The sequence below is a fragment of the Schistocerca cancellata genome, chromosome 8 (assembly GCF_023864275.1).
Source record: "Schistocerca cancellata isolate TAMUIC-IGC-003103 chromosome 8, iqSchCanc2.1, whole genome shotgun sequence".
Lineage (NCBI taxonomy): Eukaryota > Metazoa > Arthropoda > Insecta > Orthoptera > Acrididae > Schistocerca > Schistocerca cancellata.
This window is the reverse complement of record NC_064633.1, coordinates 218,612,147-218,633,241: the sequence shown is the minus strand read 5'-3', so window position 1 is coordinate 218,633,241 and position 21,095 is coordinate 218,612,147. Positions and strand designations below refer to the sequence as shown.

At 44.0% G+C, this 21,095-nt stretch overlaps 1 protein-coding gene across 1 annotated transcript in view; it reads left to right on the top strand.

Annotated features, from left to right (window-relative positions):
* Nucleotides 1-21,095, top strand: part of LOC126095746 (eukaryotic translation initiation factor 3 subunit M) — a 65,122-nt gene that overhangs the window by 22,654 nt on the left and 21,373 nt on the right. Inside the window, exons 2-3 of the mRNA XM_049910521.1 lie at nucleotides 15,660-15,839; nucleotides 15,924-16,018. Coding sequence (XP_049766478.1) covers nucleotides 15,660-15,839; nucleotides 15,924-16,018 — 275 coding nt within the window. The remainder of the gene's footprint in view (nucleotides 1-15,659; nucleotides 15,840-15,923; nucleotides 16,019-21,095) is intronic.

Here is a 21,095-nt window from a genome sequence, read left to right as displayed (position 1 = left end):
TCTTAGGGCTTTCGAGGTCGGCTGCCCCTTTTTCTTCGCGAATTTATGGCAGAGCACACATTTAGGGTGCGGGTGAACACTACTCTCTCCCATACTTTCTCCCAAGAAAACGGGGAACCCCAGGGGTCCGTGCTGAGTGTTGTACTGTTTGCCATTGCCATCAATCTAATTATGGATTGTCTCCTTCCTGATGTCTCGGGCTCCCTCTTTGTGGGTGATTTTGCGATCTACTACAGCTCTCAACGGACCAGCCTTCTTGAACGACGTCTTCAAGGATGTCTCGATCGCCTCCACTCTTGGAGCATCGACACCGGCTTCCGTTTTTCTCCCGGTAAGACCGTTTGTGTTAATTTTTGGCGACGTAAGGAGTTTCTTCCGCCCTCCTTACATCTAGGTCCTGTCAACCTTCCGTTTTCAGATGTCGCTAAATTCTTGGGTCTTATGTTTGACCGAAAACTGTGCTGGTCCTCCCACGTTTCCTATCTTTCGGCTCGCTGTCTGCGATCCCTCAACACCCTCCGTGTCCTGAATGGTACCTCCTGGGGAGCGGACCGAGTGGTCCTTCTCCGCCTCTATCGCGCCTTAGTGCGCTCGAAATTGGACTATGGAAGCATAGTCTACTCCTATGCTCGGCCGTCTATTCTTCGGCGTCTCAACTCTATCCACCACCGTGGATTACGTTTAGTGTCTGGAGCTTTTTACACCAGCCCTGTGGAAAGCCTTTATGCTGAGACTGCTGAACCTCCGCTGTCCAATCGGCGAGCAGACCTTCTGAGTTGTTATGCAAGCCATCTGTCTTCCATGCCTGCTAATCCAGCCCATGACATTTTTTTCGACGCTTCCTTTGATGTAGGGTATGCAGGCCGCCCCTTCTCCCTACTACCACCAGGAGTCCACTTTCGTCAACTGCTCTATTCTCTTTCCTTCCGCTTTCCTAAAACCTTCTTGACAACTTGGGGTACAGCACCGCCTTGGCTCCGTCCCCGGATCTGCCTGCTCCGAGACCTTTGTCGATTTCCCAAGGATGGTACCCCTTCACTTGTTTATCGTCGGGCATTTGCTGCTCTATGTGCACAAATGACGGACGTCACATTCATTTACACCGACGGCTCGAAAACATCGTTAGGTGTAGGGAGTGCCTATATTGTTGGCGACACCCCAAATCACTTTCGGCTTCCCGACCTGTGTTCGGTTTATACTGCGGAGCTTTACGCTGTTCTCCAGGCTGTCCACTACATCCGCCGCCATCGGCGGATACAGTAAGTTATCTGCTCAGATTCTCTCAGCTCTCTCCTCAGTCTCCAAGCTCTTTACCCTGTGCACCCTCTGGTCCACCGGATTCAGGACTGTCTGCGCTTGCTCCACCTGGGGGGCGTCTCGGTGGCGTTCCTCTGGCTCCCAGGACACGGTGTCTGCGGAAATGAGGCGGCTGATATTGCAGCCAAGGCTGCAGTCTCTCTTCTTCGGCCAGCTATTCCATCGATTCCCGTCGCCGATCTACGGAGCGTTTTATGTCGTCGTGTTGTTCATTTATGGCACGCGCATTGGTCGACACTTCCCCAAAATAAATTTTGGGACGTGAAAACTCTTCCTTGTGCTTGGACCTCTTCCTCCCGAATGCGTCGTCGGGAGGAGGTAATTTTAACTAGACTCCGGATAGGGCACTGTCTTTTTAGCCATCGACATCTTTTAAGCGGCGATCCTCCCCCACTCTGTCCCCACTGCTCTCAGCTGTGGACGGTAAGACACCTTTTAATTGAGTGCCCCTATTTTCATCTGTTACGCGCCCATCTACAGCTGTCGCCTGATATATCGTCAATTTTAGCAGATGACACGCGATCGGCCGATCGCGTTCACGAGTTCATTCGTGCCAGTGAAATGATGTCAGTCATTTGAAGTTTCTTTTGGGACAACCAACCCCCTTCTGTAGTGGATTTTTAAACCTTCCTTCTGCTTTTAGTTTCTCCAATTTTATGACTTTCGTTCCCATTGCTGCTGGTTTCCATTTTCGGTTTTTTACTGCTTCCTAAGTCACAGACCGGGCGCTAATGACCATAGCAGTTTTGCGCTCTAAAACCAAAACAAAAAAAAACAGGCAATGTACCTTGAGGAAAATATAAATCCTCAGATTCCAATAGCAGCTTCTCTATCTCTACCTTTTCCATTCCTTCCAGATCCTATATCTTCTTCCATAATGTAGTTTTATTGGTGGCCTTTTTCTGACCATTTTTCACATTTGACATGTCCCAGTAACCCTCCTCTAGGACGTCTAAATTTTCTTTTAACAGTGACTGTTAGCTTCAGTTCACTGGTGCTAAAATTGTCTGAATTCATTGGGTACCATTTTCCTGCCATCTGTCATGTATGCGTACAGTGTTTCTTTTCAAAAAAACAATGTGATGGGTCCAGTACAGTGGAACCTCGCACAGCAAGCATAATTCATTCAGAATCTTACTGGTAGTGCGAAACACTCATTAAGCTAAACAATTTATTCCAAATAAATTAATGTAAAATATGATGTGTTCCATGCAGAAAGAGCACCAGAAGTTTTATTCATGTCATTTATTCAGAGAAAAATATACAAACAGTATAATGTACGGTATTATTCACAATAAGTAACTAATTCTAATTTACTACTAAGCAATTTATAATCATTTGTTTCTGTGGTGCTTCAACATTTGGTGAAAATGTGACACAGCATTGTCATCAAACAAATTTATTGTGCACATAGCCACTGCTTCATTGGGATGATTATTTTCAGTGTATGATGCAACCAATTCCTGTGCTTAAAGCATTTCTGTTATTGAGCCAGAAGATTGCTGCTTTGCTATTGCCGCCGCTGCCTCCTCCTCCTCCTCCTCCTCCTCCTCCTCTCCTCTTGGTAACCCCTCCCACGCCTTTTTGTCATCTTGATGCAGGCAACAAAGTGATATTTCCAAAACTCTCTGAGAGTGAGACTGGTAGCTTCCGTCAACTCAAAGCAATGCCCGAAGAGTGCTTTAGTGTAGAGCTTCTTAGAGTTAGAAATATTCTACTGGTTCATAGGCTGGAGTAAAGGAGTGGTGTTGGAAGGCAGTAATTGGATCTTGATGAATTGTAATTCTTCAAGGAGGTGGTGATGTAGGCCTGGAAAATGGGCAGAAGTGTTGTCCATAAGATTTCACCGAAGAACCAATCACAAAAAAAGATCACATGCCACCCAAACCTTGTTGGACCTCCACGTCATATTTAACTTGCTCTTCTGGACTTTGCATGTTTTGAAGGTTTATGGAGTTTTTGAATGGTAAGCGGGCAGTGGTTTGATTTTCAAATAACCGCTTGCATTGGCACAGAATAGCAGTGCGAGACGGTCTTTCATTGGCTTGTGACCTGGCAGTGCATTCTCCTTTGCTGTTATAAAGGTAAGCTTTGGCATGTTTTTCCAGAATAGACCCATCTCGTCACAATTAAAAGCATATTACAGCAGAGATAACCCTTGGAATCTACGAGCATCTTGAAGTTGCTGATGAAGTTCTCTGCTGCCTTTGTGTCACAACTGGCTGCTTCACCATGCCTTGCAGCGCTGTGGATGCCGGTTCTTCTCTTAAACGTCTCAAACCACTCACAGCATCCCTTAAACACTTCTTCTGCCACTGATGATTGTGGCATTGTCTTGTTGAGGTTGGCGAAAATCACTTGTACCTTCTCACAAATGATGTTCTCATTCAGTGCCACCTTGCAATTGCTTTTCATTTATCCTTACAGGGAGCAACCTTTCGACATCATCCAGAATACAAAACCATTGTTGAGATACTCTTGTCACTCCCTTCGAAGCATCTATCTAATTAATCTTGTCCTTGTTCTTGAGAATAGTGCAAATAGTTGATATAGACTGATTGTGTGTGCTAAATCAGAAATGCTCGCATTTTTCAGTAATTTTACGTTTCATTTCTAAGATCACTTTCTTCCTCTTATGGTCATCTTCTTGCGGATTTATCTTCAGGGACACTTCTATGAAGGTTATTAAAATTTGCACACAAAAAGACTGTGTGAATACAAGTTTTTAAAAAAGTGTGTGATCACAAGCTGCACCAGATGGTAACAGAAATAGTGCTAAACCTAGACTGCAGTAGGTACTAAAGACATTGTTCGTGTTCATATTGTTGTTGTTTTCCCCCATCATACATGAATGGCTGGTGACGTCCCACTAAATTGTCGTCGCTCATTATGAGCAACATTGCTCGTTATGTGGAACATCACTTGTTATGAGAGCTATTTTTTACAGTTCGTTTTGATCATTATGCAAATTGCATGTTATGGGAGGTGATTGTTAAGTGAGGTTCCACTGTGCATTGTTCGTAAGAGTAGTTGTTATGCACAAAATATCAACAGAAAACTCAGATTTTATGCTCATCCTAAGCAACTTACCATTGGCCTCTGGCGCAGTATCATGTGACTGAAATGAGTGTTTTTGTATGCAGTTTAATCAGCTTGTCCCAGAAGTTAGATGAACTTCATGACAGTATGTCACTGAAGATCAATTTTGGTGTGATGTTCTAACATAAAGTCTAACAGCGGGACCATACAGTAATCTTTACTTACACGAGGCACTACTTCCATGCACTGTTCACACTGAACACCCCAACCTGAAAATTTAATACCGCTGACTATAACATCACCAAGTCATTGTGTCCCACACCTCACAACCTATACTGTGGTGTGTTCAATCACTTCCGGCCTGTGAGTTTCCTATTTACTGCAGACACATGTGCACCTGTGCCTAACAAAAACTTGCTTCCTGCTCCTTCCAATTACCACTATACCACATACTGCCTCTAAATATGTCTCTGTATTATTATAGCTTAACAGGGATGTTGCTCAGCCAACTATGGGTCCCTCTTGCATTTAATGCTTGTCCACTTCCCCCTTGCCTGGCCTTACCATCCCGTTGACGGTATCCACCTCATGGGGCACAAAGCCTTCCTGCACTGCCTCTGGATATGCCTCAATCGTCCAGTTATAATATTCCATATTAGTGGAAAATACCCCTTGCTTACCATATACCCTTGTTGTTATATCAATTTTTTCAAACTCCCTACCCAATCTGACTGCAGTTTATAACTTTTTGGGATACTTACTGAACCCTTCTAGATGTAAAAAGTAACTCGCCCCTCAGATGGTGTCTACTGCCCTATAATCAGCTTCTTGGAGTATAATCTTAATTGCCTCGTCACTGTCCCCCATCTCCTACATTTGTACATTAATCATATGAATCCTATCTGTGAAACCTTTTACTGTTTCACTGTGCTGCTTTGTCACACTACTTAATTGCTCATGGAAAAACTTTGAGCTATTTTAATTTTTACAGCGCTGTTGGATGCTTCCTTCACCTTATTAAACAGCGGTGAATTCCTACCCCCTCCATACACTGAACAAATGTTTTCACCTCCCCACCCAAGTGTAATTTTGTTACCTTCAATAGCTGAATATGTGATAAACCTCCCATGTTTTCCACGGATACCAGTTCATCCAAGAAAGACATTCCACCCTCAGCTGAGTTAGCAGAAAAGGAACTAATTAAGTTGGCAGCAGCTGGATCTACCTGAGGACCTCGCTGTTCGGTTAAGGCTAACTGTTCATCTTTAATCACAACTTGTCCTGGTAACGTCATCTTCTCTGCTCTCAACTGTGCTATTTCATGAAATAAAAACAGTAATGCATCCTTCCGGACCAAACCCTGTGCCCAGGACTGTCATTATGGAACCTTTATCCCCAATAAACAAAAGGTATAACAGAGTATCAATCAGCACAAGCCCCCCCCCCCCCCCCCCCCGCCGCACGCCCCCCCCCGACACACACACACACACACACACACACACACACACACACACACACACACACACACACACACACACACAAACTACAGCTTAGACTCTACACCCCACCATGAGCCATCTCACTTCCATGCTCAGCCATATGACCATACTGTTGACACCTCTTGCCACGGACTCGGCACGTGTTGCAGTATGCTGAAGCAAATTAAATTTGGAGTACCTTACTGTGATTGTGAATAGTGCTCTCTGGCGTTACCCCAGAAGGGCGACACGTTAGCCATCTAATGGCTTTACTGACGTGGCCTTCAAATTCTGAGGAGTCTCTCTTCTTGACCCCATCTTGCCGGCACACAGAAGTTGAATCAAACAGTTTGTTCACTCATACTACTGTGTGGTAACACCACAAGCTGCAGCTGCAACTGTGATGTCATGCTGCATAGAGGTCAAATCTTCTGACATTAACTGAAATGGACCCAGGGTGAACAACCCCTCTGGTGTGGGGTTGAGTTGCTGTGGTGGGTTGTGGCAAGGTTGCAGACTACTGTTAGTTCATATAAACATCAGGAGTCAGATGTTTTGTTAAAACTTGTGTGAATACGCTCATAGCGTCACAGCGTGTTGGCCACACCCCCTCTCGGCACTTAGTGAGGGCAGCACAAGTGCATGACTAGTTGTCGGGCAGTAGGCCATGATGTCTGTGCCCAGGAATGCTGATGCCAGGGACTTGCGCAGCAGTGCAGTTCAGCTGGACACTTCACTGTTGCTCGTGAGAGGTGCCAGTAGTGTGGGAGGCAACCAGAAAACTTGCAGAAGATGAGGCTCTGGTGATGGGTCACACTCTTGTGAGTGATGGCACATACCTGCAAAGCAGAGTGAGCAGCTGTATCACTATAGTCTCAATGTGTTGCCTTCCAGTGCAGGAGTTTGGCCACTGCTGGAATGAGCTTGGAGGCAGCCCACCAGTGGAGAGGCACCAAGTCCAGGAAGGAGGACTTGGTGCTAGAAGATGATGCAGCAGTGGGGGCCAGAACTCAAGGTGTTTGCTAAGGCTGTTCCATATCACTCCGGTGCCTGGAATAGCCCTCTTTGTCACATTACGTGCTGCCAGACTTTGAATACATCTGCTAAAATTGATAGTTATTTATAAGGATTAGGAGCTCACTAGTTACGCTGACGCACTTCTTCCTGCCACAGCCAGGACAACAAATCCGTGGCCCAGAGATATAGAAATCACTTAGCCCATACTGCAAGAGCCCCATCTTACCACTGCAATGGCAAGATTTCTCTGCTTGGCCTAGCCTGCCTCAAAATGCATAAACAGCCCTGTTGCTGCAAGTGGTATGCTGATGCCTTAGTGCCCACTGGCTGTGCTTGTGTCTCTTTCAGCTGCTGTGGAAGAGGTACTGGTTTCTTCAATAAGCCAAAAAATTGTCGGCACTATACAAGCTAGTCTAGGATCATCAATACATGCAGGCCTATCATTGATTCAGTATTAGGCAGCTTCCAGAGGAGAGACTCTAAAATCAAACATGAACACACGGCAACATAGTCATTCTTACAGACAGGATTGAGACATCTTTTTAAACATTGACCTAGAGATGAGTCATGCCTTTCTGTATGGACAACAGTCTTTGGCAGGTGTATTTAGGCTGAGAGGAATCCAGCTTCTTCAGAAGCCATAAAAGTACTAGCCACCATACGTTGTCGAATACCCCAGCAATGTCTGTCATTATGTCCATTACATATGTGCATGGAGTTTTTCGTGTTAAAGCTATTTCCTCATTTACGTTTCCTATTCTAAAACTTAGCTACATTTTTCTAAACTGCCTTACAAATAGATCGGCCTATCATCTTCATCCTCACATTTCTTTTAAGGTAATCAGATTTAACTTTTTGTTTAATGTTTGTGTTCTGCACTGTGTCATACATGCTAGACATAACAGAAGGTCACATAAGTAAAAACACTAGTCCCAGTAGAAATCCTTAGGTAATGCATGAGAGATTGAATCGAATTGATGAGAAGATAAAACATAAAAATGCAGCAAACGAAGCTATCTACATCTACTACTGAAGCTGTTTTACGGCTAAGGTGTATCTGTGCTGCGAAAAATTCTTCCTGCAGTATCATATCTCCCATCTCATGGTAACCTACTTAATTTTCTTTTTCTGTAATATTGACTGTCTATTCATTTCCAGTGAATAGACATTCCTTATATTCCTTCAGCTTTTCAGTTTCCCTTCTCTGCTTATACTGGCTTGCCATGTGAGCTCTTGATATTAATGCAGGTGCTGTGTTTTCTTCTCCGTCCAGAGTTCTCTCTAATTTTCCTAATAGGTGGCATCTGTCTTCGCCTAGTTATGCATGCTTCTACAACCTTACATTTGTGCTTAGCCATTTTACATATTGCCAGTCTTATTTTTTAGAAGTCTGTATTCCCTGTTGCCTGCTTCATTTGCTGCATTTTAAAGTTTGTTTTTATGCACAGACACTGGGTTGCAAACTCATTTGTTGTAATTAGCATTGTGAAAGTAGTTTTTTAAATCACTGTCTACATGGCGACATTATCGTACACTTCAGTTTCAAGATTTTGTAGTGCTGGAGCAACATTGTCCTACCAAAATTTAAAATTGTACCGTTAAATTAGTAGTGCAAGAGTTTGTTCTTACCTGCTTGAAATTAGTACAAAAGAAAAGGAACTAGCATATTTAGATTTGTAACTGGATAAAGATAATACGTGAGCTTTAGTGTGTAGCTACCTTTTTGAAAGAAACTATTGTGCAAGGCTTTAGAAGCTACATCATCCACCTAAGAATGACATGAGAATAATTCAAAGACCTTCTTAACAGAGTTCAAGGCGCTTTAAGGAATTAAGATACCGAATGAGAGAAGCATGATTGTCAGAATTGAAACTTGATCTCACCTTTTGTTTATTTTGGCAAGTGCGGGTTCTCATTTGCCTCTACAACACCCATATCACATTCCAAACTACACAGTTGGCAAATTTGTTCCAGATATATTTAATGCCACCTATTTATGAAATTTCTTTTCTTCAACATTCGATGTCAAAGTTTTTTTGCATCATACATATTAAATTTTATAATTTTTCTATTAACTCCACATTGTATTCTTTAGATAACTTCTGTATTTCTGCAGCTTAGCCTTGATCAAAGCTGGATATTTTGTCAGTATCTTCAGGATACTGAATAGGCTTGAGGTATTCCTGCCTGTCGTAAGAGGCAACTAAAAGGAGTGTCACACGTTTTGGCCTTTATGTGATGGTCCCATCTAGGGTTTGACCTCCATTCCCCAAAATTTTCCTCAAGAGTGAGCCAATTGAAGAGGGCACCTTACATGGTACATTGTGTCCATCATGCATTGAGATCTTTAGCCCACTTTCTCGTTGTTGCATTGCAGTCCCGCCCATTTTCCATCTCTTGGGCAAGAACACCTTCCTGGGTGTGTTTTCCACCATGCACTGTGCAGTGTCGCTTTCTGCATCAACGGTGACCATGGACTTCTTTGCACTTGATATCTAGCACAGTAGCCAGTCCGTTGTGGTGGGGCCGCCATGTACCCTGTTGGTTGTAGCCCCGTGACCACACAGGGATCGCTCTGCTGATGCGTACACTGTTAACTCCTCACATATGCCAAAGGGTAGATGCCCATCCCCCTGGGGCATCGGGATTCCCGGCAATGGCCATCCTGCCAGATGGCATTTGCTGTGGCTGGGTGGTGTCCGTGGGGAGGCCCCCTGGTCAGAGTGGGTGGCATCACGACAGATTACACGCGATGAAGCGTGGTGGTGGTGAAACACCAGCAGTCTCTAAGCATTCTCGAGCTTAATTCAACGCACAGGAGTATGACCCCATATCATTCCCCTCCCTGGCCATATGATGGGAGGAATGTCAGGCTAAGGATGGCAGCAGATCTTATTCGCCCAAGTACCTTGTATGTTTGAGAGCTGATGGTGAATCTTTCATGACGAAGCCTTAGTTTTTTGTTGAGCATTTAGAGGACAAGTTTGGGGATGTGGAGGGCTTGTCCAAAATGAGAATTGGGTCAGTCTTGATCAAAACAGCATCCTCTGCTCAGTCACGGGAGTTACTGGTTTGTGACTAGCTGGGGGATGTTTCTGTAACCATCACACCCTATAAGAGCTTAAATATGGTCCAGGGTATCATTTCACAGGGACCTTCTTTTGCAGCTTGACTATGAACTGCGCGCCAATTTACAGTGGCAAGTTGTACATTTTGTCCAGCGTATATACCGGGGTTCAAGGGATAATCAGGTTACCACCGGTTCCTTCATCTTGGCCTGTAGGCTGATACATTGCCCAAGAAGGTCAAGGTGGTGATCTACCACTGTGTTGTAAAGCCCTATATCCCTCCCCCAATGTGGTGCTTTAAGTGCTGTAAGTTCGACCATATGACTTCCCGCTGTACTTCCAGGTGCCCATCACATCCCAATACTCTGTGCCCATCTGTTTCAACTGTGGAGAGCACCATTCACCTTGCTCACCAGATTGCAAGATTCTCCAGAAAGAAAGGAAATTCATGGAGTACAAGACCCTGGGCCGACTGACCTACACTGAGGCTAAGAGAAAATTTGAACACCTGCATCATGTGTGTATGACATCGTCTGCCGGCGCCGTTACAACAGTTCTAGCATCATCAGCTCCGCCAACCCCAGTCACCTTTGAGCTGGAAGACTACACCTGCCCCCTTGATGGTGGTGGTGGGGGGGGGCATTTCCCTCCCTGTTGCTGCTGCACCACCTACTTCGGGAACAACCCCCCCCCTCCTCTCCGTGCCAACCGTCAGGAACGTCCGTCATCCATCCCCACTTCTGAGCCAGAGAAGTGTAAGTCGTTTAGTCGTTTTTGGCTTATCTCACTAGGAAGGGGTCCCTTGGTTCACTCCCTTTCCAGATTTCTGCTAGTGGGAAAGATGACACCCGCCAGTGGCTGAAGAGCCCAAAAGCAACTGGTCGCAGGGCTTCACGCTCATCCTCAGTCCCGGAGACTGAGCCAGTGAAGTCCTCCCAGCCAGGGAAACCTAAAGAGAAATCCAAAAAGAAAACCTCTAAGACCAAGAAAATTGCGGTGGCACCACACCACTGCTACCTACAAGCTCTGCGTGTGAGGATGGGGTGGAGATTTTGGCGTCTGCTGAGGACCTAGATCCCACCAGACCCTCAGACACAGTGGATATAGAATGCTCAGGCAATAAGTTGGTGGCAGCAGGTGACTCTGAGGCATAAACTACCTCATTGAATGTTCCGTGCCTTCCCAGTCTCAAGATGACATAATCCTCCAGTGGAATTGTGGCAGTTTTTTCCACCGCCTGGCTGAGCTACAGCAACTGTTAAGCTTTACACCTGCTATCTGCATTGCCCTCCAGGAAACTTGGTTCCCGGCAATGTGGACCCCTACCATCCACGGCTCTAAGGGATGTTACAGGAACTGTAGCAACTATAATCAAGTGTCAGGTGGAGTTTGCGTCTGTAGTGAACCTTTACCCCTTCAAACCCCTCTTGAAGCAGTGGGTGTCAGAATAAGAACAACACAGGAAATAACTGTGGGCAATATAATTCTTCCTCTAGATGGTGCAGTACCCCTGAATGTATTAGCTGCACTGATTGATCAACTCCCTAAACTTTTCCTACTGTTGGGAGATTATAACACCCATAACCCCCTTGTGAGGTGGCACTGTGCTTACTGCCCAAGGCAGAGATGTCGAAACTTAACTGTCTCAGTTTGACCTCTGCCTCGTAAATACTGGGGCTGCCACACATTTCAGTGTGGCTCATGGTAGTTACTCGGTCATCGATTTATCAATTTGCAACCCAGGACTTTTCTCATCTATCCACTGGAGAGCACATGACGACCTGTGTGGTAGTGACCACTTCCCCATCTTCCTGTCACTGCCCCAGTGTCAGACCCACGGACACCTGCCTAGATGGGCTTTAAACGAGGTGGACTAGGATACTTACACCTCTACTGTCACCATTGAATCTCCCTCACACGGTAACATCCATGTGATGGTTGAGCAGGTGACTACAACAATTGTTTCTGCAGCAGAAAACGCGATCCCTTGATCTTTAGGGGTGACTGAGCCATGAGGCAGTCCCTTGGTGGTCGCCGGAAGTCACTGAACCAATTAAGGAGCGTTGGTGAGCTCTACAGCGGCATAAGTGGCACCCTTCCCTGGAGCACCTCATAGCCTTTAAACGGCTCCGTGCCCGCGTTCGCCAACTTATCAAATGACAAAAGCAGGAGTGTTGGGGGAGATACGTCTCGACCGTTGGGTGCCATATGTCACCTTCCCAAGTCTGGGCAAAGATCAAACGTGTTTTTGGGTACCAGACCCCAACAGGTGTTACCATAAATGGCGTGTTATCTACAGACGCAAACGCGATTGCCAGGCACTTTGCCCGAGCCTCTGCATCCGAGAATTACACCCCCCCCCCCCCCCCCCCCCCCCCCCAGCTTTTTGAACCCTCAAACGTCGGCTGGAAGGGAACGTCCACTCATTTACAACATGCCACAGTGAATCCTATAATGCCCCATTTCCCATTTTCAGAGTGGGAGCTCCTCATTCCCCTTGCACATTGCCTCGACACATCTCCTTGGCCTGATCAGATCCACATTCAAATGATTAAACATGTCCCATCTGACTACAAGCGACATCTCCTCGTCGTCTTCAACTGGATCAGGTGCAATGGCATCCTTCCATCGCAATGGCAGAAGCACACCATCATTCCTGTGCTCAAACCCGGTAAAAACCCACTTGATGTGGATAGCTATCGGCCCATCAGCCTCACCAACGTTCTTTGTAAACTGCTGGAATGTGTTGTATGTCAGCGGTTGGGTTGGGATCTGGAGTCACATGGCCTACTGGCTCCATGTCAGGGCAGCTTCTGCCAGGGTCGCTCTACAACTGATAATCTTTTGTCCCTCAAGTCTGCCATCCAAACAGCATTTTCCAGACGGCAACACCTGGTTGCCATCTTTTTTTAATTATGTAAAGCATATGACACGACCTGGTGACATCATATCCTTGCCACATTGTATGAGTGGGGTCTCCGAGGTCCTCTCCTGATTTGTATCCAAGACTTCCTGTGGCTCTGTACTTTGCATGTCTAAGTTGTTGCCTCTCATAGTTCCATCCATATACAGGATAATGGAGTCCCACAGGGCTCTGAGTATATCTCTATTTTTAGTTGCCAATAATGGTATAGCAGAAGCTGTCAGGCCCTCAGTCTCACCTTCTCTGTATGCAGATGACTTCTGCATTCTGTACTGCTGCTCCAGTACTGGTGTTGTTGAGCGTCGCCCACAGGGAGCCATCCACAAGGCACAGTCATGGGCTCTAGCCTATGGCTTCCAGTTTTCAGCTGCAGTCATGGTTTGTGCACTTCTGTCGGCGTTGTACAGTTCATCCGGACCCAGAACGTTACCTTCATGACGATCCACTCACTGTGGTGGAGACACATCAATTCTTAGGACTGGTTTTCGACGCTCAATTGACTTGGCTTCCTCATCTTTGTCAGCTTAAGTAGAATTGCTGGCAGTACCTCAATGCCCTCCTTTGCATGAGCAACACAAATTGGGGTGCAGATTGCTCTACGCTGCTGCGTCTCTACAGAGCCCTTGTCCAATCCCGAATTGACTATGGGAATGTGGTTTATGGTTCAGCAGTGCCCTCAGCATTGTATTTACCCAACCCTGTGCACCACTGCAGGGTTCGACTAGGGACAGGAGCTTTTAGGACAAGTCCGGTGACCAGCATACTGGTGGAGGCTGGGATCTCTCCATTGCAGATCAGATATGCACAAGTGCTTGCCAGTTACACAGCACACATTCATAGTTCTCCTGAGCATCCGAATTACTGTCTCCTTTTACCACCTGTGGCAGTCCATCTCGCCCATTGGCAGCCCAGGTCGGGGCTAATGATTAAGGTTTGCGTGCGGTCCCTTCTCTCCAAACTAGAGTCCTTCCATTTACCACCTCTACTTGCGGTCCGTTCGCGTACTCCTCCATGGTGTATGCCTCGGCCGTAGCTTCATCTGGAGCTTTCACGTGGCCCTAAGGGCTCTATTAACCCTGCGGCTCTCCGCTGTCACTTCCTCTCGATTCTTGACGTGTTCCGGGGCTCTGAAGCGGTTTACACGGACCGCTCAATGGCTGATGGACGTATTGGCTTTGCCTATGTTCATGGTAGCCATATTAAATGCATTCCTTACCCGATGGCTGCAGTGTATTCACCACAGAGCTGATGGCCATTTCTCGTGCGCTTCAGTATCTCCGTTCATGCCCTGGGGAGTTTTTTCTTTTATGTACTGACTCCTTGAGCAGCCTGAAAACTTTCAACGAGTGCTGCCCTCATCATCCTTTGGTAATGTCCATCCAAGAGTCCATCTATGCCCTGGAACGGTTCAGTTGTTCAGTGGTGTTTGTCTGGACCCCTGGTCATGTCGGAATCCTAGGAAATGAACTTGCTGAAAGGCTGGCCAAACAGGCTACACGGAAACCCCTACTGGAGATGGGCATCCCAACAACTGACTTGCGTTCGTTATTATGCCGCAAGGTTTCTTAGCTTTGTGGGACAGAATGGCAAAATCTCAGTACACACAACAAACTGCGAGCCATTAAGGGCACCAGGAATATGTGGAAGTCCTCGATGAGGGGCTCACGCAGGGCTCCACATTGGCCATGCCCGGGTGACCCACGTCTACCTCTTGCGCCGTGAAGACCCAACTCAGTGTCGGTGTGGTGCCCGGTTGACAGTGGCCCATATTCTTCTAGTCTGTCCTCCTCTGGCTGCCCTGTGACTTCATCTTCGGTTGCCAGACTCATTATCGTTGATTTTAGCAGACAATGGCTCATCGGCTGATTTGGTTTTAAGTTTCATCAGTGAGGGTGGGTTTTATCATTCAATCCGAGTTTTAGCGCCTGTCCTTTGTCCCTCTGTGTCCTCCACCTTAGTGCTTTTAGGGTGCAGGTTTTAATGTGTTGCAGGGTGGCTGGCTTTTTGTTTTTATTTTTGTGGTTGGCCAGCCACTGTAATCTTCTTCCTTGTTTTACTCTCTTCTAACTGTTTCATGCATATCTGTTGTTTTCTTGTCCTCTTTTGTTCCTTTTAGTGTTCATTGCATGTCCTTAGTTCTTGTGGTTTTTCCTTTGTTTACGTTTTGTGTTATGTCTCATCTGTTTTATTCTCACTTTTGGCATTGTTTTATTAGGAACAAGGGACCGATGAGCTTGTAGTTTGGTTCCTTTCTCCCTCTTTTTAAAAAAAACAAACAAACAAACAATCTTCAGGATACCCTCATGTTGTCTTCAGAACATTTTTCAACAGCAGGTAGGGGACCTTCATTAATTATAGACATCTTATGGTTTATTCCAGAATGTATTTTCATCAGTAACTCTGACATTGTCAATCCTCTGATGTCCACATCACGAACAACTGTCTCAACCCCAGTACTTTGATCACAATTTATTCTGGTAATTATCATTAACATTCGGCAAGCACTTATGCAGGGTTTAACTGCCCATAAGCCAACAATTTTCGTAGATTCACACTTTGTCACATTCATTGAAAACACCACCTAACGTAAAAGCATGTGCAACTGACAGTTTCGTGTCGTAAAAGTTGGAAGGCCTTATAAATCAATAGTTTTGCCTATTGCTTTTGCCTTTGCGTACCATGCATACGAAGGTACTGGCAACACAGTTTTGAAACATAGTTTCGCTACATATTGTCTTTCTGTAAACTAGGCCTTATATTTTCTCCTTTTGTCAATTAATCAATCATGATTAATGTTCATAAATGTATTTGTTACAGGCACAAGAGCTCAGAGTCTATTTCAAATCACTGGGTGCTGAAATATCGGAGGAAAAATCTCCTAAAGGGATAGAAGATGATCTGCATAAGATAATAGGAGTATGTGATGCTTGTTTCAAAGAAGGGAATGAATCAGAAATAGAAACTATTCTTAATGGAATAGTTTCAATGCTTGTTTTGGTAAGACTATAAGCTGTCCTGTAGAAAAGTAAGATACTTCTTTTTCCATAATCGGTTGAAAAATATTGTTCCTCCTTTTTTCAGATTCCTGTTGAAAGAGTGGACAACCTCATATTGGCTTTCTGTGAAAAACTGACCAAGGCACCAGGTCACAAATTGGGAATGGTTTCATTAAGAGTGTATGTTCTTTATACTTATGAGCTCTTTATGTGTTTTAGTATTTTTTGTAAGATACTATTGCACTGTAATCATGTAATTATTGTTTGTAATTTTCATAGAGTACTGAATTTATCTTAAAACCTGTAGTGATGTGCAGATTATGTCCATGTTCTCGAGTCTCCAATTATGATAATGGCGATTACTGTCAATCACAGTAAAGTTTTTTTCTAGGTTCAAATTTGAATTGCAGATTTCTCACCCTTCATTCTAGAATTAAGAAATAGATTAAACAGCTCTTTCTCTTGCCTCGTATGAGTCTAATCTTATAACACAGGCAACACTGAGCTTCAGATAAAATCAATCGTAATAATTTTCATTTAACTTGTATATTAAAATCACTGTCCCAAATTTTTGCCATAGATGAATGGAACATACAAAGATCTAAGGTTTGTAACATGTCTGGCAAGAGCCTCCAACTCTCACTGCTTTCCTCTAACACCTTAGTCCAAAAAGTGCACCTCACCTTGTGTAGAGTGGTTAGATAAAAAAAGTCTCCCATGTTTGTGTGTAAATTGAAGTACACATATCTTCGTCATATGCGTAAACAACAATATTACTACTGTTTACAAAAACTATAGGTAACTTTCAGGATTGTACCACCACAGTGCTCCCATAGAACAAAAAATTATTTTTTCACATCAGAAAATTAGTAAAATGTCTTATTTCTACAAAGCGTTAATTTTAGCTATGGTGGTGCAGGTTCTTATAACCAGGTTGCAAAATGTAAAATTGCTACCTATTCAAGATACACCTCAACCTACTACCGTTTTGCAAAAGCAATTGTTTTGCTTACATTAGATGATTCATATTTAAATAGGAGCTATTTTACAAAGTATATATCGTTAATATAACATTTCCAACAAACAAGTAGTTCAAAACTCTTTGCAAACTGTTCTCCTTGTACTTATTTCTATTTCTTACAGCCATTGATTTTTATTGCATCTTCTGCTGTACTCATGGCTGAGAACAGTTTTCCATATAACATTTTCGTACTAGTTTTCCAAGATCATACAGGCAAGCAGTTTTCTGTAACGCTAACGTGCCATCACAGAAACCATATCTCTCACACTTGTTAAGTATTACAAAGGAAAATTGCAACACATTTGTGAATGGTAACTTCAGCATTAGTATTAGATTTAACCATAGTAATTTTGTTGACATGAGAACAATGTTTTTTGCGAAGCCACTGTTGTATAAAACATTCGTGGACTTCTCACCACATCAGTTCAGCATAAAACCTCAGTTTTCGATGAATACCTCCATGTCTTCAGGAGGAGCGACTGACTGATGAAACTGCTGCTTTGATGGCCTTACATAGTCCACAGACGGCTTCTTATTGTTCATTAATTATGTAATGCTGTCACAGATGGTGTAAACACCTGCGCTGATGACGCCACTGCTCCATAGTACTGCAAACATTGTGACAAGTATCTCTGCCTCTTCTCTGCATTGAGGGCTTGTTTCCGCATACTGCTAAGATTATACCCATGTTCATGCTTGAAGTTCCTGTTACACACTATTATTTATACAGCCTCTTTTATTAAAGAATCCCTGTATGTAGAAGCTTGTGATAAAAGTTTTGTTTCATCGAACAGTATATTGTGTTGTGAGGCTGTACTCAGCAACTACAAATTTCTCCATTTCTTGATTATTAATATGCCTTGTTGTTTGCACAGCAGTCGGAAATGGTGTGATTCAATTGACTGATGTAATTGCTACCGCACTCACAAGAAATGTTGTAAATCCCAGGGATGCTGAGGCGGAGGCTGTCCTTGATAGGTTATAGCATCTGCTTTATCCTCTCAGGTGGTCGGAAAATAGGTATTATACCTTGTCTTCTCAGGACTCTGCCTGTTTTTTCTAGGTGTAGCTCCACAGAAAGAAAGGAATAAAATTGTTAGCTCATCAGGTGACTGTTCAACATTTTCATGTTTCCTTTTATTGGAGAACTCTGACTTCATATCAAGTGAACCACAGCCATTCTTTCACAACAATTACATCAGATGATTAATTTTGGAATCCAAGTGGTCCTCATAAGAAACAGTTTTTGCTCTGCTTACCAATGTATTTAAAATTGCTGTCTCCTGGACTGAATGATGATAACTGTGGTTGGTAAGTGCCAGCTTGTGGTACAATGAGTGGCCGAGATGTCCATCCAACTTCCATTGTACCAAAACATCTAAAAATGGCAGCCCTCCTTTTTCTGCCTTGATAGTGAACTGTTTGGGTGCATACTGTTCATATGTTCAAGGAAGTGGTAAAGAGTTTCTACACTGTGTGGTCAGACCATAAAAGTGTCGTCAACATAAACATAATATGAAGATGAGCGGAGGGGAATCAAATTTAATTCCTCAATGTTCGATAAAAAATTTGGCCACTACTAGAGACAATGGAGAACCCATAGAGCCATTCCATCGATTTCATAAAGCTTATATCGCCACTCAAGAAGTTGGTGGTTATCATGTCAGAACAACTTTATCATTTCAGGAGGAAAATTCTCTGCCAACAGTTTGTATGTCCACCATTGGAGTTTTTGTAAATAGTGAGATCACATACAGGCTGACTAAAACATTGTTTTGGCCAGTTTTCTCAATGAACATCTGAGAATTTTTTATGTGATGTTCACAGTGGCCATTTCTGGTAGTCATCAGCTTAGTTAAATATGTGACCAAACTGTATGTAGGCGAACCAATAGTGCTAACAATTGGCATCAATGATATATTTTCCTTGTGGACTTCAGGTGATCTGAACAGCTTGAGAGATCTAGGAGCTCATGCTCTAAGATTTTTGATGACGTCCTCCGATAGATTTGGATTCTTTAGGAGCTCCATTGTTTCTCTGCTGTATGACAGAATTGGTTCTATTTTAGGCCTTTGTACATACTATCTTCCAACTGCTCTGCCACTTTGCTGTAATATTTCGTTTTCAATACATTTAATTGGATAGATAAAAAATCTACTCACCAAGAAGCAGCAGAACACTCACATAAAGGAAGTTATAACTACACAAGCTCTTGGAGCCAGTGGCTCCTTCAGGGAGAAGGGTTGAAGGGGAAGAAAGAGGGATGAAAGAAAAAGACTGGAGAGGTCTAGGAAAAGAGGTAGATTTCGGGGAAAGTCACTGTGGACTGTGGGTCAGAGGGGACACTCTGCATGGGATGAGCAGGAAGGACTGTTTGTTGGGGACTACATGGGATGAGATTTGAAAACCTGAGAGATTAAAGGTGGAAGACAGGGTAATATGCAAGACAGAGATTGCTGCTTAAAAACCGTACACGACATAATAAGAGTAAAAAGCTAAGTGCAATTTATGTAACTGAGGTGGGAGGGGCCTGTGAAAAACAGACAAGACAATGAAAAGTGTAGAAAACTAAAATGTAGTGAAGAAAAGAGTAGTTACTGTGAAGATACGCGGAGACACAAGAAATTAATGTAAATTAAGGCCAGGTAGGTAGCGAGAACCAAGGACGTGCTGTAGTGCTAGTTCCCAACTGCGGAGTTCGGAGAAACTGGTGCCTGGGAAAAGAATCCGGATGGTATGTATGGTGAAACAGGCACCGAGGTCATAATTTTCATGTTGTAGAGCATGCTCTGCAACAAGATATTGTGTTGCCAGTATACACCCTCCGCCTATGCCCATTCATCCTAATCGATAATTTGGTGGTAGTGATGCTGATGTAAAAGGCCGAACAGCGTTTACATAACTGTTGGTATATGACATGTTGTTTGACAGATGGCTCTCATTTTAATAGTGTTTTTTGCCAGTTAAGGCCTGGTATAGGTGGTGGTAGGAGGGTGCATAGGGCAAGTCTTGCAGTGGGGACGTGGTAGGAGCTGTAGGGTAGGAAGATAGGTGCAGAAGGCGCTTATGGTCTGTCAAGAGTATTGCGGAGATTGTAAGGACAACAAAAAGCTATTCTAGGTGTGCTCGACAAAATTTCAGACAGAGTGGATCTCATTTCCTTTGGTGAGGACGAGATGAACATCAAGGAAAGTGACAAGGCATTCGGAATAGGACCATGTGAAATTTAATTGGGAGAAGGTATTCAGAGATTCCAGGAATTTTAATAGCTCAGCCTCAACGTGAGCTCATACGGTAAAGATGTCATCACTGTATCTAAATGAAACCAGGCGCAGAAGACGTGGATCACAGGAAAGCCCTTCCGAGTGACCCATGAAAAGGTTGGCATAATACACCACCATTCTCACCTCAGCCTTCACTGGACATAATTGCAGATTTCTCAAGACCTCACATTCAATTCTGGTACTGCTGATCCCTCCAAAAAACACATTCAAGCACACAACTGGTCACTCAGTATTAGCTTGGTTTGGAATATATGAATCAGTTACTTTGACAAGGCCATGAGTTAATAAAATTATGCCCTGAAATGAGATCCATTCTGTCTGAAATTTTGTCCAGCACACCTAGAACAGCATTTCGTTGCCCTCCCAATCTCCGCAATATTCTTGGTCAGACCTGATGCTCCATCTGCACCCATCTCCCTACCCTATGGCTCCTACCCCTGTGACTGTCCCCATTGCAGGACTTTCTGTATGCACACTTCTACCACCATGTATATCAGCCCAGTAACTGGCAAAATATATAATATCAAAGGAAGAAACGTGTTATATACCAGCTGTTATGTAAACACTGTTCAGCCATTTACATTGGCACGACTACCACTAAATTATCACTTAGGTTGAATGGGAATAGACAGAGGATGTATACTGGCAATATGAAATATCCTGCTGCAGAGTATGCTCTACAACATGACAATCGTGACCTCGGTGCTTGTTTCACCACACGCACCATCGGGATTCCTTCCCCAGACACCTGTTCTCAGAACACTTCAGGTGGGAATTAGCACTACAACATGTCCTTGGTTCTTGCCACCCACCTGGTCTTAAGACACATTAATTTTTTCTGTCTCTGCGTTTCTTCACAGTAACTATTATTTTTCTTCACTTCATTTTGATTTTCTACACTTTTCATTGTCTTACCCATCTATTTTTCACTGCCCCTGCCCTCCCACCTCCG